The sequence below is a fragment of the Salvelinus sp. IW2-2015 genome, linkage group LG24 (genome assembly GCF_002910315.2).
Source record: "Salvelinus sp. IW2-2015 linkage group LG24, ASM291031v2, whole genome shotgun sequence".
Lineage (NCBI taxonomy): Eukaryota > Metazoa > Chordata > Actinopteri > Salmoniformes > Salmonidae > Salvelinus > Salvelinus sp. IW2-2015.
The window spans coordinates 8715626-8729055 of NC_036864.1; the positions used below are offsets into that span (position 1 = coordinate 8715626).

The 13430-nt window shown below is 43.4% G+C and overlaps 1 protein-coding gene across 1 annotated transcript in view; it reads right to left on the reverse strand.

Annotated features, from left to right (window-relative positions):
* Positions 1 to 12595, reverse strand: part of LOC111951275 (protein kinase C theta type-like) — a 31443-nt gene extending 18848 nt beyond the window's left edge. Inside the window, 1 exon segment of the mRNA XM_070434722.1 lies at positions 12562 to 12595. Coding sequence (XP_070290823.1) covers positions 12562 to 12595 — 34 coding nt within the window.
* Between the last annotated feature and the right edge of the window lie 835 nt (positions 12596 to 13430).

Consider the following 13430-nt stretch of genomic DNA (forward strand, 5'->3'; position numbering starts at 1 on the left):
AGAAAGTGAAAAAGAGAGAAAGGGAGAGGGACGAGAGCAAGAGAGAGAAAGGGAGAGAACGAGCGCGAAGAGAAAGAGAGAGCGCAGGAGAGAGAGAGAGAGACAGAAATGGATGGAGAGAGAGGTGAGAGAGAGAGGAGAGAGATGAAGAGAGAGAGGGAGAGAGAGAAAGAGAGAGAGACAGAGAGAGGATGAGAGACAAGTCACAAGTCAGCATTAGTTACCAATTCTCTAGAATGAATTCCACCAGACCAGTACATAGTACACCAAACAAATACAAACCAGTACCCCTTGTTTACATTACAAACAAACTAATCAGCCCTCTTAGTACCTAAAGCAAAACACCATATATTTAGCACTGAAGACTAAACAAACCAGCACTCTCTGGGTATCCAAAACAGCTCATACCTCCAGGGGCTAGTAAACCTCAGCTAGCCTATTTCCCCAGGCACCTTGGAGTCCAGTATAATCCCTYAGTATCAGTCACTGCACAACTCAGGTGCTACCAGCTAGCTCTAAGCTGCGGTGCTCCCAACACCAGTGAGCTGTCTGTGGTTAGCTAGGTGGCAGTGCTGATGGAGGAGAAAGAGACTGAGCGTCAGAGTGATATTTGAGGCCAGGTTGTCAGAGAGCTGTGTGTCAGCCTCAGTGTCAGAGAGGAGACTGGGAAGGCCCTATTAATAGATGTGTAATGCTAAACTCTGATCGGGAATACGCAGGGAAGAACTTCCAGCAGTTACAGCCCAACCCGGGCCTGGGTCACCCACAAACATACCTCCCGTAAACCCCCCATACCCAAGCACGCGTTGCCAAATGCTGTGTGTGATGTCACCATTACTTCTGTTGACAGYTGTGATTTGTGCAGAAGGACCAACAGAGCAACAACTAAATGTAACGGACGTCACGCTGCCTGCTTCCTCCTGATTCGTCTCACACCGAGTCTCGAACCTAGGACCTCTGCCTTGCTAGCACACGTGACTGCCCTCCTGACTAACCAGTCGGCGCAAGTGGCGACACTTCCGGCTGAGGAGTAAGTGTCACACATCCCCATATGCTACTGTACATAAGAAAAAACACAACTATTGATATACACACAAAGTTCAGTTGTGCTACAGGATAGATACAAACCTCTTCTGTTCTCGGGAACTATTCTATAATAGCATACAACAATATAAAGTGCTCAGTCAATTAACAAGCATTGTGTTAAGAGAATTTTGTTCTCAATGTTCATAAACTGAACTTCAATTAAACTACTCGGMRTGTTACCAAGAATTTGTAAGGTGGGCCTCCCGGGTGGCGCAGTGGTCTAGGGCACCACCTGTGCCACCAGACACTCTGGGTTCACGCCCAGGCTCTGTCGCAGCTGGCCACAACCGGGAGGTCCGTGGGGCGATGCACAATTGGCCCAGCGTCGGTCCGGGTGATAAGGGAGAGTTGGCTGGTAGGGATATGTATCCTTGCTCATTGGCGCACTAGCGACCACTGTGGGCGCAGGGCAGTGACAACGCAGGCCAGGTCGCCAGGTGCAAGGGTGTTGCCTTCGACACTGGTTGGGGCTTGTGTTAAAGAAAGCAGGGCAGGCTGTGGGGGGTTGTGTGTTGCGGAGTGACGCATTGGGCGTTTCAACCGTTACTCGTCTCCACGAGCCCGGTCACGCCGGAGTAGTTAGCGAGAAAACGAGTAGTAACGGACTAACAATTGGAGTATCCATACAAACAAAGGGGTAAAATATTAAAAATAATTTATAAATAAATGATTTTGTGTAAGGTTCTGTTAGAAGATATATGAAAAGTATCAGTGAGCAGTCTAACACATAGTCCAGCAGTGTTTATATTCGTGAGCTTCTCGCTTATCATTTCGCTGTTAACTTGTTGTATATACATTGTTCATTTTGTCCATAAATGCCTCCTCTCTCAGACAATGACAACTAAGTTCACTAAGGTCGTCTTGCCACTGTCATACAATTTTGCCTGCACCCTGTTTATAGCACATCTAGACAAAGCCCAAGGTTTCCCCTCCGGGTGGGGGAGACTTCTTCTCTGTTTATCGTTTCACAGTGTCACAGTATAGGGCACACAGCCATGTGCTTGACTGCTAACAGCCCTCTTCGTTAGGACAGAACATTATTTATCATTATACAAGAGGGACGAAATGTTATGTAATATCTTCTAGTGTATACATGTCTATGACAATGTATACTTTAGTCATGTATTTCAATCATAACAATATGAGTACACAAACAACACACACACACATCAAACGCTCCCAAACGTGGTGGCAGCATACAAGCTCCATTTGCAAGCTCTCTTAGCACCCAAACTCTCCCTTTGCCCATGGTGACATAAAGCTCTCGGTAACATGATGGAACTTCTGTATACTAACTCGTTAGCCACACTTCTGTCTCGTGACGCTTGGTTCGTGAGAATTACACATGTGGGTTCTCATCGTCACTCCACTCATGTCTCTCTCTCTGTCCTTTCTCTCGTCGTATCTCTTCTAATTAAAGTTAAAATTAATTCAAGGGGCTTAATTGCATGGGAAACATATGTTAAAACATTGGGGCACCAAGCGATAGAAGTAGATAATATAACAAAAGTGAAATAACAATAAAAATTAAGCAGTAAACATTACAATGCACAAGCAAGGTTGATAAAAGAATTAAAGACATTACAATATTGATATTATGTTACTATATACAGGTGTTGATAAACTAATGTGCAAATGGTAGAAGTACAAAAGGGAAAATCAATGCAAGCATAAAATATGGGTGTATTTTACAATGGATGTTTGTTTCTCACTGGGTGCCGCGTTTCTTGTTGGGCAACAGGTCATATGCGCGTGATGGCAAACTGGTTATTGCACCCAGTGTAGATAGTGGGCGCTGTAGCTTTAAAAATGGGAGGTTGTGGTTCGCAATTTGTGTGGCATTGTGTATCTGAGGAGAAATAGTTGCTCATCTCAAGATATAATCGATCACCACATTTGGCACGGAGGTTAAGAAGCGCAGCTCACAGTTCCAAGCTCTCTTGTGTGAGGCAGTGTGCACATAGCGCTGTTTTGAGAGCCATGAGCATGAGCTAACGGCGCGCGCTTTCGCAATAGCATGGCTATATGTCACGCGAGTGCGTACATAGCAAGCGTTTCCTATAGTTTTGAGGTTCAGTGTCACAGTAGGTCAGATTTCGTGCACTGTGTACTCCTGTTTAGGGCCAAATAGCTTCTATTGTTGGGCTCTGTTTTTTTGTTAAGTTTTCAATTGTCAACTAAAGTATCTTTTTATTGTTTTTCTCAATGAGGTGTTGGTCTAATTGTGTGCTGTCCGGGGCTCTGGTGGGTTTGTTGGTGTAGGTGAAGCAGAAGCCCCTCTCATTACCTCCTCGTCTCTCTCCCTCTTCGTCTCTCTCTCTGCTTCTCCTCTCTCCTCCCTCTCCGTCTCTGCGTCTCTCTCTCCCTCTCATCTCTCTCTCTCCTTCTCTCTGCGCTCTCCTCTCCTCCTCCTCCTTTTTCTCTCCTCTTCTGCTCTCGTCTCATCTCCTCTTCTCTCTCTCCGTCTTCTCGGTTTCATCTCTCTCTCGCCTTTCTCGTCCGTCAACTCGTCTCTCCTCTCCTCTCTCGTTCGTCCTGCTGTCTGCTCTCTTCGTCTCTCCTCCTACTCTACCTCTCTGCTCCTCTCCCTCTCCCTCTCGTCTCGTCTCATCTCTCTCACCGTCGTCTCTCTCGCAATTTTCAAGATTTCAAAGGGTCGTCTTTATTGGCCTAAATCGGAACCATGATAGTTTACATGTAGGCCCAAAGCGAGAGGAAAAGTGAAATGTGGATGGATAAAAAAACAGGTTTGAAAAAATAAGAATACAACAAATAAAGAGTGAACACGTAAATATGTACGACGGTCTCACCACCCAAGGTTCCCCAAAGATAAAATCTCTCCCCGCCGCCCTCTCCTTCCTCTCGTGACTTGTGGTTATAATAAGTTGGCCCTAAGTTCCGCAATGTATTTATCGGCTGGCAAGACAACAAAATGGCCTATGTTACAGGCCAAGAGGTTGTCTGACATGCAGGATTGAGATTTTTAGGCAACCCCAGTATGTTCTGGTGAAGAACACCAGTCACTTCATGCCGCTGTATAGTTCATGTGTTGGGTAGGAGGCCTGTGGAACACAGTAAGGGTCATAGCATTTGACCCAACTGGAAGCTCAATAATAAGGAAACGTTTCCCTCAACTACCGCTCCAACCACAGATATGTAGGTGATGTGTATTTGTCCCCCCAGCCAAGACCCTCATCGAAGAGGCTTAGCGATCTCGTTTCACATCATCCTGACGGCTCGCCACTTCAAACACAACACACAAGTTGGGTTTAGAGAGGAGGACACGGTCCAGCACACACACACACACCACACACACCACGCCACCACTACACACACATGACACACACACACACACACCACACACAAACACACACACACACACAGAAAACACACACACACACAACCACACAGCCACAACACACACTACACAAGCACACAGAACACACTGACACAGCAGACTGGAGATGCAAACCAATGACCATACATCGCCATAATGAAACAACTATTCCTTCAGTTTGACCTTTAGTGGACCTTTCATGAGGGTCAAAGAGCCTCCCATCAAACCTTCTTCTGTAGACTACACCATCAGAGAGGAGTGTGTGTGTGTGTGTGTGTGTGTGTGTGGTCTTTGAAGAACTTCCCTTTGTTGTAATTGACAAGTACTCATGTGTGTGACATCTGTAGAGGTCCTCGAACATGTGAAGGTTCGACAAGGCACTTAACTAGTGGCTGGTGGGTAGAGTGTTATGAGACCAAAGGGGAAAATAAGAGCAAAGTGATTTGCCTCTGTTTCCACAAAATCCCTTTGAAAGGAATTACAACAAGGTGCTATCTAGAACCTAAAAGGGTTCTGCGGCTGTCCCCATAGGAAAACCATTTGAAGAACCCTTTTTAGTTCCAGATAGATCCCRTTTGAGTTTCATGTAGAACCCTTTACAGAGAGGGTTCTACATGGAACCGAAAAAGAGTTCTACCTGGAACCAAAATAGTTCTAACTGGAACCAAAAAAGGCTTTGCAATGGGGACGGCCAAATAACCTTTTGGAACCCTTTTTTCTAAGAGTGTAGCGTCAACCCTTGAGGTGTGCATCATAATAACATTGAGTGATCACATCAATGGGGTACAAGTAAAAACAACTAGAGCTTTGTCCATAAGTACAACTACTTAACTCATTCCTGGCTGACATTTATAAACACAGTAAGTCTTGCAGCACAGAATACATGAAACACGACAATGATGTCAGCAAATAAGTGTTCATGGTAGGCTACTAATCTTAACTAATTCTACTCCACACATATGCATATTAGGCTACGTTGCAGCATGTCCTTCATATTTCATTCATCGTTCTCTACCGTTGGCCTACCTCCTTTTGAAGTCTTTGGTGTATTTTATGCATTTATGCAGTAGCCTATATTTCAGACTAGTGGAATGATCAAAATACCCAAATAAATCTAAATAAATATACAATGTTCTTCTGTTACAGACTGGAAATGTGTCAATATGCAAATGATGAATAGGCATAACGGAATAAATGCATGCCTACCTTTAAAGGTCAAACTACAAACTCCAAAACACAACTTCTTTGGTGTTGCGGTTCATTTAAAGCTAATGTCCATCTTGCTGCTTCAGAGTTTTGTAATAACTGTGTCGAAGTGGCCTTGCGGAGGCACCAATGATAACCTATCAGAATAAGTGCACTTCTATTTTAGCACCAGCAGCACTACCGCAGACATCAAGGTAACGCCCCTTTACTATAAATCGGATCAATTAATGAAGAATTCAATGCTGCCCTCCTGTGGAGTGAAGTGGTATTACTGGTGTGCAAAGCATAGGTAGGCTGGAATGGATCTCTGCAATGCATTTATTTTTTAAATATATATTACCTTTATTTAACCAGGTAGGCTAGTTGAGAACAAGTTCTCATTTACAACTGCGACCTGGCCAAGATAAAGCAAAGCAGTGCGACACAAACAACAACACAGAGTTACACATGGAATAAACAAGTGTACAGTCAATAACACAATAGAAAAAGTATATATACAGTGTGTGCAAATGAGGTAGGATAACGGAGGTAAGGCAATAAATAGGCCATAGTGGTGAAATAATTACAATATAGCAATTAGATAAGTAGCAGGATATATGGCATTAAAGCGACTGGAGTGATACGATTGTGTCAGAAGAGTGATATGTAGCGAGTCAGGAGATTACTGGGGGGTGGCAAAGGAGGGCAGAATAAATAAAATAGTAACAGTATGGGGATGGAGGTAGTTGGGGATTGGGCTAATTTAGCAGGTGGGCTATGTACAGGTGCAGGTGATTCTAGTGAGCGGTTTCTCTGACAGCTATCTTGGTGAATATCCCCATAGTCTGAGTCTTTTCAGATTTTGAACGCTGCGCCAATCAGTGTTTGTAGAAACTATACCCCGTTGATCAGTTTATAATTGGATAGTAAAATTCCCGAAAACCAGGGGTAGGCTATCACGCCAGAAAAGGTTAAACAGTAAAGGGTCATTGGAAGATGGACGATAATCCAGCTGTCCCGCAGCTGTTGAGCTGCTCAGTTCCCATCCCAGTTGCAATTCTATTAATTCAACTCATATCGAGCATGTCYGCTGCATCCACTAGATYGCGACACTTGACTATGGAGTAAATGGTGTGTCTGGCGAAAGCACAACACGTTATCCACAATGCCTAGTATCTGGATGCAGATACTTAGCCATGTGGGTGTGGACTGGGAGTTATGGGGGGGTGTAAATATGAGYWTTTAGATATATTTCAATGTTGTCTTTTACTTTACAAAAACACTTGAAAGAAGGCTATTCTATCACTGGTAAAAAACGACTGTTAGTTGTCTTCCACCTAGTAGGTGCCTGTTAGTCTGGAAACCCAGCGCTTGTGCAATGTGCGTCTAATCCTCACCCACTCTCTCCAGCCTGCGTGTTCAGCCCAGTCAGTCTCTGAGTCCGGAGATAGGAGAGATAGCCAGGCTGGGCTGTAATTCCCCTACTACAGCCAGTGCCATGCTTAAACACAGTACTGCGCGGGCAGTTTCATATTCATTTCTTCTGTTGTTCGTTAGTCATGCTATTGTTATGAAAACTCTTCACAATGTCATATCCCTTTTCTTTTTAATTTCCTATGACGTACTCTATGGGAAATTTCTCTCTCTCGTTCCATTTTTCTGTGGTAAACAAGAGATAGATTCTTTGGAGAAAAAAAAAGATAATGATCTTTGAATAATTCTGCTCTACACTGGTAGTCAATGCCCCTTACTGTTAGACATGATATTAACAGTACACTCTTAGAAAAAAAGGTGCTACTGTATCTAGAACATAAAAGGGTTTATCAGATGTCCCCATAGGAGAACCCTTTGAATAACTATTTTTGGGTTCCAGGTAGAACCCTTTCGGGTTTCTTGTACAACCCTTTCTACAGATAGTTCTACATGGAATGCAAAATGGTTCTACCGAGAACCAAAAAGGGTTCTACCTGGAACCAAAAATAGTTTTCCTAGGGGACTGCCGAATAACCCTTTTGGAGACTCTTTTTCTAAGAGGTAGACCTATGCCATTTTACAACGTCATCATTTCTTTTTAATTTCTCTTTTCTTTTTTATTTACGATGGCGTAACCTCTTGGAAAAAAACATTGATTCATTATTAAATTAATCTAATAAAATCCAAGAGATTCAGTAGATTCTGTTCCACTGAAAGAGGAAAGCATGTTTTAAGTTTTTATCTGTCTCCCCCCATCTGTCCCCCCCATCTCTCTCTGTCTTTCTCTGCTCTTCTGCAGTAGCCTATAMCTGGGGGAATCTATTTTGCATTGCCAGGAATCCTGTTTGCTAGTGACCCAGGTGTGTTAAACCCCTAGAACTCCCTACACCATCAACGTCTTAGTTTCCAGCTAAATTAAGCAGCCAGAGTTACYTTACATATGGATTTAGTTGACAAGATAGCATAAAACTCCTCAATCCTTTTCCTGTTTAATGATACATTGAATTTGTAAATGGTATAAATAAAAATGAATAATATGAATAAATGGTATCTTCAGAATCTCTCAASCAAAGCCTCACACCAAACTGCACTTATTAACATGAACCTATAATGGGGCAACTCTTTCATCTGTGCAAATCTCTCTGAGTATGTGAATGAATGGCCAAAGAGATGATGTACGATAAAGCTATATTATCGACATGAGGAGAGTAAGGATGGTAAGATGGTGGATGGAGCATGAGAGAGAGAGATGAGAGGAGGAGAGAGAGAGAGAGGGAGAGAGAGCAGAGAGAGAAAACAAGATTATAGCTAGAGAGCGTGGAGAGAGAGATGAGAGAGGGAAAAAGTATGTATATAGCTAGAGAGTGCGGAGAGAGAGGATAATGAGAGTTGAGGATGAAGATAAGGAGAGAGAAAGATATAAGCTAGGAGAGGGGAAGAGACAGAGGAGAGGAAAGATATATGTAGGCTGAGAGGGAGGAGAGAGCAGAGAGAGAGAGAGAGAGAGAGAGAGACAGAGAGAGGAGAGAGAGAGGAGAGAGAGAGAGAGAGAGAGACAGAGAGAGAGAGAGCGAGAGAGAGAGAGAGAGAGAGAGAGACGAGAGAGAGAGAGAGAGAGAGAGGAGAGAGGGAGAATGGATGTGTTATTTCAAAGTGTGGTTCCTTTGGTACGGCTACAGATAGGTGGTACAGAGGGAGCCAGCCTGTACCTCTTTTACACATGTTGCATGGAAACCAGCCCAGCAGCCACAGCAGCTGTATGAATCCCAGAGAATTCCGACACACATTCTCCCCCATACTACCCACCCCCATACACACATACTACACCACACAGCATGCACACGCAGCAGAGCACACATACATACCTCACACACACCACACATTCCCACCACATACACACATATAGTACACCATAAACATCTCCCCCATCCACATTAGGGTTTCATCACAAATCTGGTAAATATCCAAAATCAGGTAAAATCCAAAATCAGGTAAATATCTCAAAATCAGGTAAACATAAATCCCAAAAATCGGTAATATCTCCAAAATCAAGTAAATATCCCAAATCAGGTAATATCCCAAAATCAGGTAATATCCCAAAATCAAGTAATATCCCAAATCAGTAAATATTCCAAAATGGAGGTAAATATCCCAAAATCAAGGAAAATATCGCAAAATCAGGTAAATATCCCAAATCAGGTAACTATCCCAAAATCAAGTAAATATCCCAAAATCAGTAAATTCAAATATCAGGTAAATATCCCAAAATCAGGTAAATATTCCCAAAATCAAGGTAAATATCCAAAATCAGGTAAAATATTCCAAACATCAGGTAAATATCCCAAATCAGGTAAATATCCAAAATCAGGTTAAATATCCCCAATTCCCTGGTTTTCCAGAAAACTTGGTTGGAAAAATTCCAGAATATGGAGGGAATAAGCGGAAATCCAGAATCCTCCAAGTAGGTTCTGGAAAACCTGGGAATTTGGGAACAAATGGAGATTATGACTGATATATAGTAACCGCTCTATAGCAAACCCCGTTAAAGCCTCTGCAGGGGCACTCCTCTAGTAAACAGGGCATGGTCCTGCTAGGTAACCAGGGAGTTCTCTTAGTAACCAGGGAGTTCCTCTAGTATCAGGGGAGTGTTCCGTCTAGTAAGCCGCAGGTGCAGCTCCTTCTAGTTAAGCAAGGGATTCTCCTTAAGAAGGAGTTACGCTCTGACTCAGGGGAGTTTCGTCTAGTATGCTCGGGAGTGTCTCTGGTAACGCAGGGTGGCATCCTCTATGTAAAATTCAGGGGCAAGTTGCGATGCTAGTAACCAGGGGGAGTTCCTCTAGTGAGACCAGGGGAGTTCCTCTAGGTACGCAAGGGCTCGCCGTGTAGGGTATTCAAGGGGCGTGCTCCTTCGGAGTATTCGCAGGGTGCACTGGGCCTCTAGTAACCAGGGACTCTCCTCTAGTAACCAGGGGCACTCCTCTAGTAACCAGGGACACTCCTCTAATACAATTTTAAAACACTAAAGTGCTATTTGGAGAAGAACAAAAACAAGCATAAATGACCCCAGCCATTATTACCTTGGCTGCTGTAGCTTCATTTACCTCAGTCCATCTACAGACACACAGCCTATTACCTATACAATTAGCCGCTAGACATTTAATCAACAACGGGATTAAAATCTATAATTCAACGTACAGCGGAATCTGTTAGCTGAAATTAGCAGTTTTAAAAGCTAATTTCCTGTAATTCTACACATTTTGTCATGACTTACACCATGTTAGTATGATATCTGAGTGAGAGTGACTAACAAAATCAATGGGGGACCCCTGGAGGTCAATGCCCCTTGCTTGGCACATGCGCTGTGTTCCCGGTCAGTAATTTGGTCATGATTACTACGTTTAGTTAGCTGGTTAGACTAACTACACTAATGAATCCAATCTAAAGAGTTTTAACTGACATGGGGCTAATTGAGAGACTGTCAYTGAGTGGCATTTAACAAGAGAGAAACTGCTGARYCACAACCACATTTTGAAACTGCACCTTGTGTATTCTASTATTCTAACTCTCAACAGTAAAATGAGACCCAGACTGAGTTCCCCCAAAAATACAAAAAATAAAACTGAAAGCTGCGACCCACAGACCTACAAAGAGATGCACAGCGAGAACAGAGAGAGATAGACAAGCAAGGAAATGATTCAGCAACTACAGAGAAAACAAACCGCGACCTTCGACTTCAGAGAAACATCTATCATCTAACTGTGTTGCTTATGAGCAAAGAAATACCAATGAAGTGCTTTCACTACTGTCATTTTCCACATGGAATGAGAAGTTACACACTTACTTTCAGTAAAAGTCAAAAGTTTGGACACACCTACTCATTCAAGGGTTTTTCTTTATTTGTACTATTTTCTACATTGTAGAATAATAGTGAAGACATCAAACTATGAAATAACCCATATGAAATCACAAAGTAACCAAAAAAGTGTATTCAATATATATTTTGCCACCCTTTGCCTTGATGACAGCTTTGCACACTCTTGACATTCTCTCAACCAGCTTCATGAGGAATGCTTTATCCAACAGTCTTGAAYTAGTTCCCACATATGCTGAGCACTTGTTGGCTGCTTTTCCTTCACTCTGCGGTCCAACTCTTCCCAAACCATCTCAATTGGGTTGAGGTATCGTACTACAGTTTACATAGAGTAACCAGTCAAAAAGTCTTCGACACACCACTCATTCCAGGGTCTTCTTTATTCTGTACTAATTTTGTCACTTGTAGAATAATAGTGATGAACATCAAAAACTAATGAAATCGACATGATATGGAATCATGTAAGCAACCATGATTAAAACACAATCAAAATATATTTTATATTTGAGATTCTTCAAAGTCGAAGCCACCCTTGCCTTATGACAGCATTGCACAATTTCTGCATTCTATAAACTAGCTTCATGAGTGGTATCACCTGGGAAAGCGTTTCCAAATACGTTCTTGTTTAAAAATTAATTTGTGGAATTTCTTCCTTCTTTAATGCGTTTGAGCCAATCAGTTGTGTTATGACAAGTTAGGAGGTTTATAGAAGATAGCCCTATTTGTAAAACACCAAATCTAATTATGGCCAAGAACAGCTCAAATGCAAAGAAGAACGGCAGTCACATCATTACTTTAAGACATGAACGTCAGTCAATGCGGAAAATTCCAAGAACTTTGTTTCTTTCAAGCTGCAGTGTGCAAAAACCAGTTTATTAGAGTTACCGCACCTCAGATTGCAGTCCCAAATAAATGCTCACAGATCGTAACAGACACATTCTCAACACAACTGTCAGAGGAGATTGCGTAATCAGCCTTGTTTGAATTGCTGCACAAAAACACTACTAAAAGGACACCAATAAAAGAAGAGACTTCTTGGCCAAGAGAACACGAGCAATGCGACATTAGACATCAGTGTGCTACATCATTGCTATGCAAGACAACACACAATTAATCTTCTCCTTCCCCCTTCTGATAACCAGTCGAATCGCACTCTCTGCATGTCCTGGCAGAACATATCATGTGAGATGACGGCAATCACCACCTCAACTGAACCTCGCAAGACGAGCTTGCTCCTTCCTCCCGAGGGAAGGACTCCCGTTCCATCATCTCGCCATCACGTTGACACTCCATTGTTCCTCCTCCAGATGCTACAAGGAACCTTGGCCATGATCCTGGACAACACGTTCGTTCTCCACAAACTAACTTCAGACACTGGTCGACCCTGCATCCAGCTTAGGTTCATGCTCTACAAACCATTCGCAAGAGTACAAAACCCTGCCTTCACACAGGACGAGCGCCAGTCCTAATCCCAGCACTTTCATCTCCCGTCTGGACTACTGCAACCATCGCTGTTGGCTGGCTTCCTGCCTGTGACCATTAAAACCCCCACAACTCATCCAAAACGCCGCAGCCCTCTGTGTTCACCTTCCCCAAGTTCTCCACTCACCCTCTCCTCCGCTCTGCTCTCCACTGGCTTCCATGCAAGCTCGCATCCGCTACAAGACCATGGTGCTTGCCTACGAAGCTGTGGCAGGGAAAGCACCTCCATACCTTCAGGCTCTGATCAGCCCTACACCCAAACAAGGCACTGCGTTCACCACCTCCTGCCTCGCCCCCTTACCTCTAGGACAGTACAGTTCCCGCCTCAGCCCAATCAAAACTGTCTCGCTGCTCTGCACCCCAATGGTGGAACATAACTCCCTCACGACGCCAGCTCAGCGGAGTCAATCACCACCTTCCGGAAGACACCTGAAACCCCACCTCCTTTAAGGACATACCTAAGATAGATAACAGTAATCTATCATAAGCCCCCCTTAAAAGAGTTAGATGCACTATTGCTAAAGTGGTTTCCACTGATATCCATAAGTGAATGCACCAATTGTAAGTACGCTCTGGATAAGACCGCCTGCTAAAAGACTTAAATGAATGTAAATGAACATATCAGAACGGTGGAAAATCTTCCTTTGTGTCTGATAGTCTCAAATTGAATTTCTTGGTTCCAAACGCCGCCGTCTCATGGTACACGGAGAGCGGTGACGATATCTCCACATTGTTGGTTCCCCACAGTGCAAAGGATGGAGGGATGGTAGTTTATGGTGACCAGCTGTTGTGCTCTGTTTCAAGAATTCAAATCGATCACTTAAACCAGACTCGCTACCACAGCATTTGCCACGATATTGCCATCCATCTGTTTGCTTATGAACTATCATCTTGTTTTCAACAACAATACCAAAACACCACCTCCAGCCTGTAGGGGCTATCACCACAAGAAGGATGTGGAGGCAGCATCAGATGACCTCGCCTCCACCACACCCA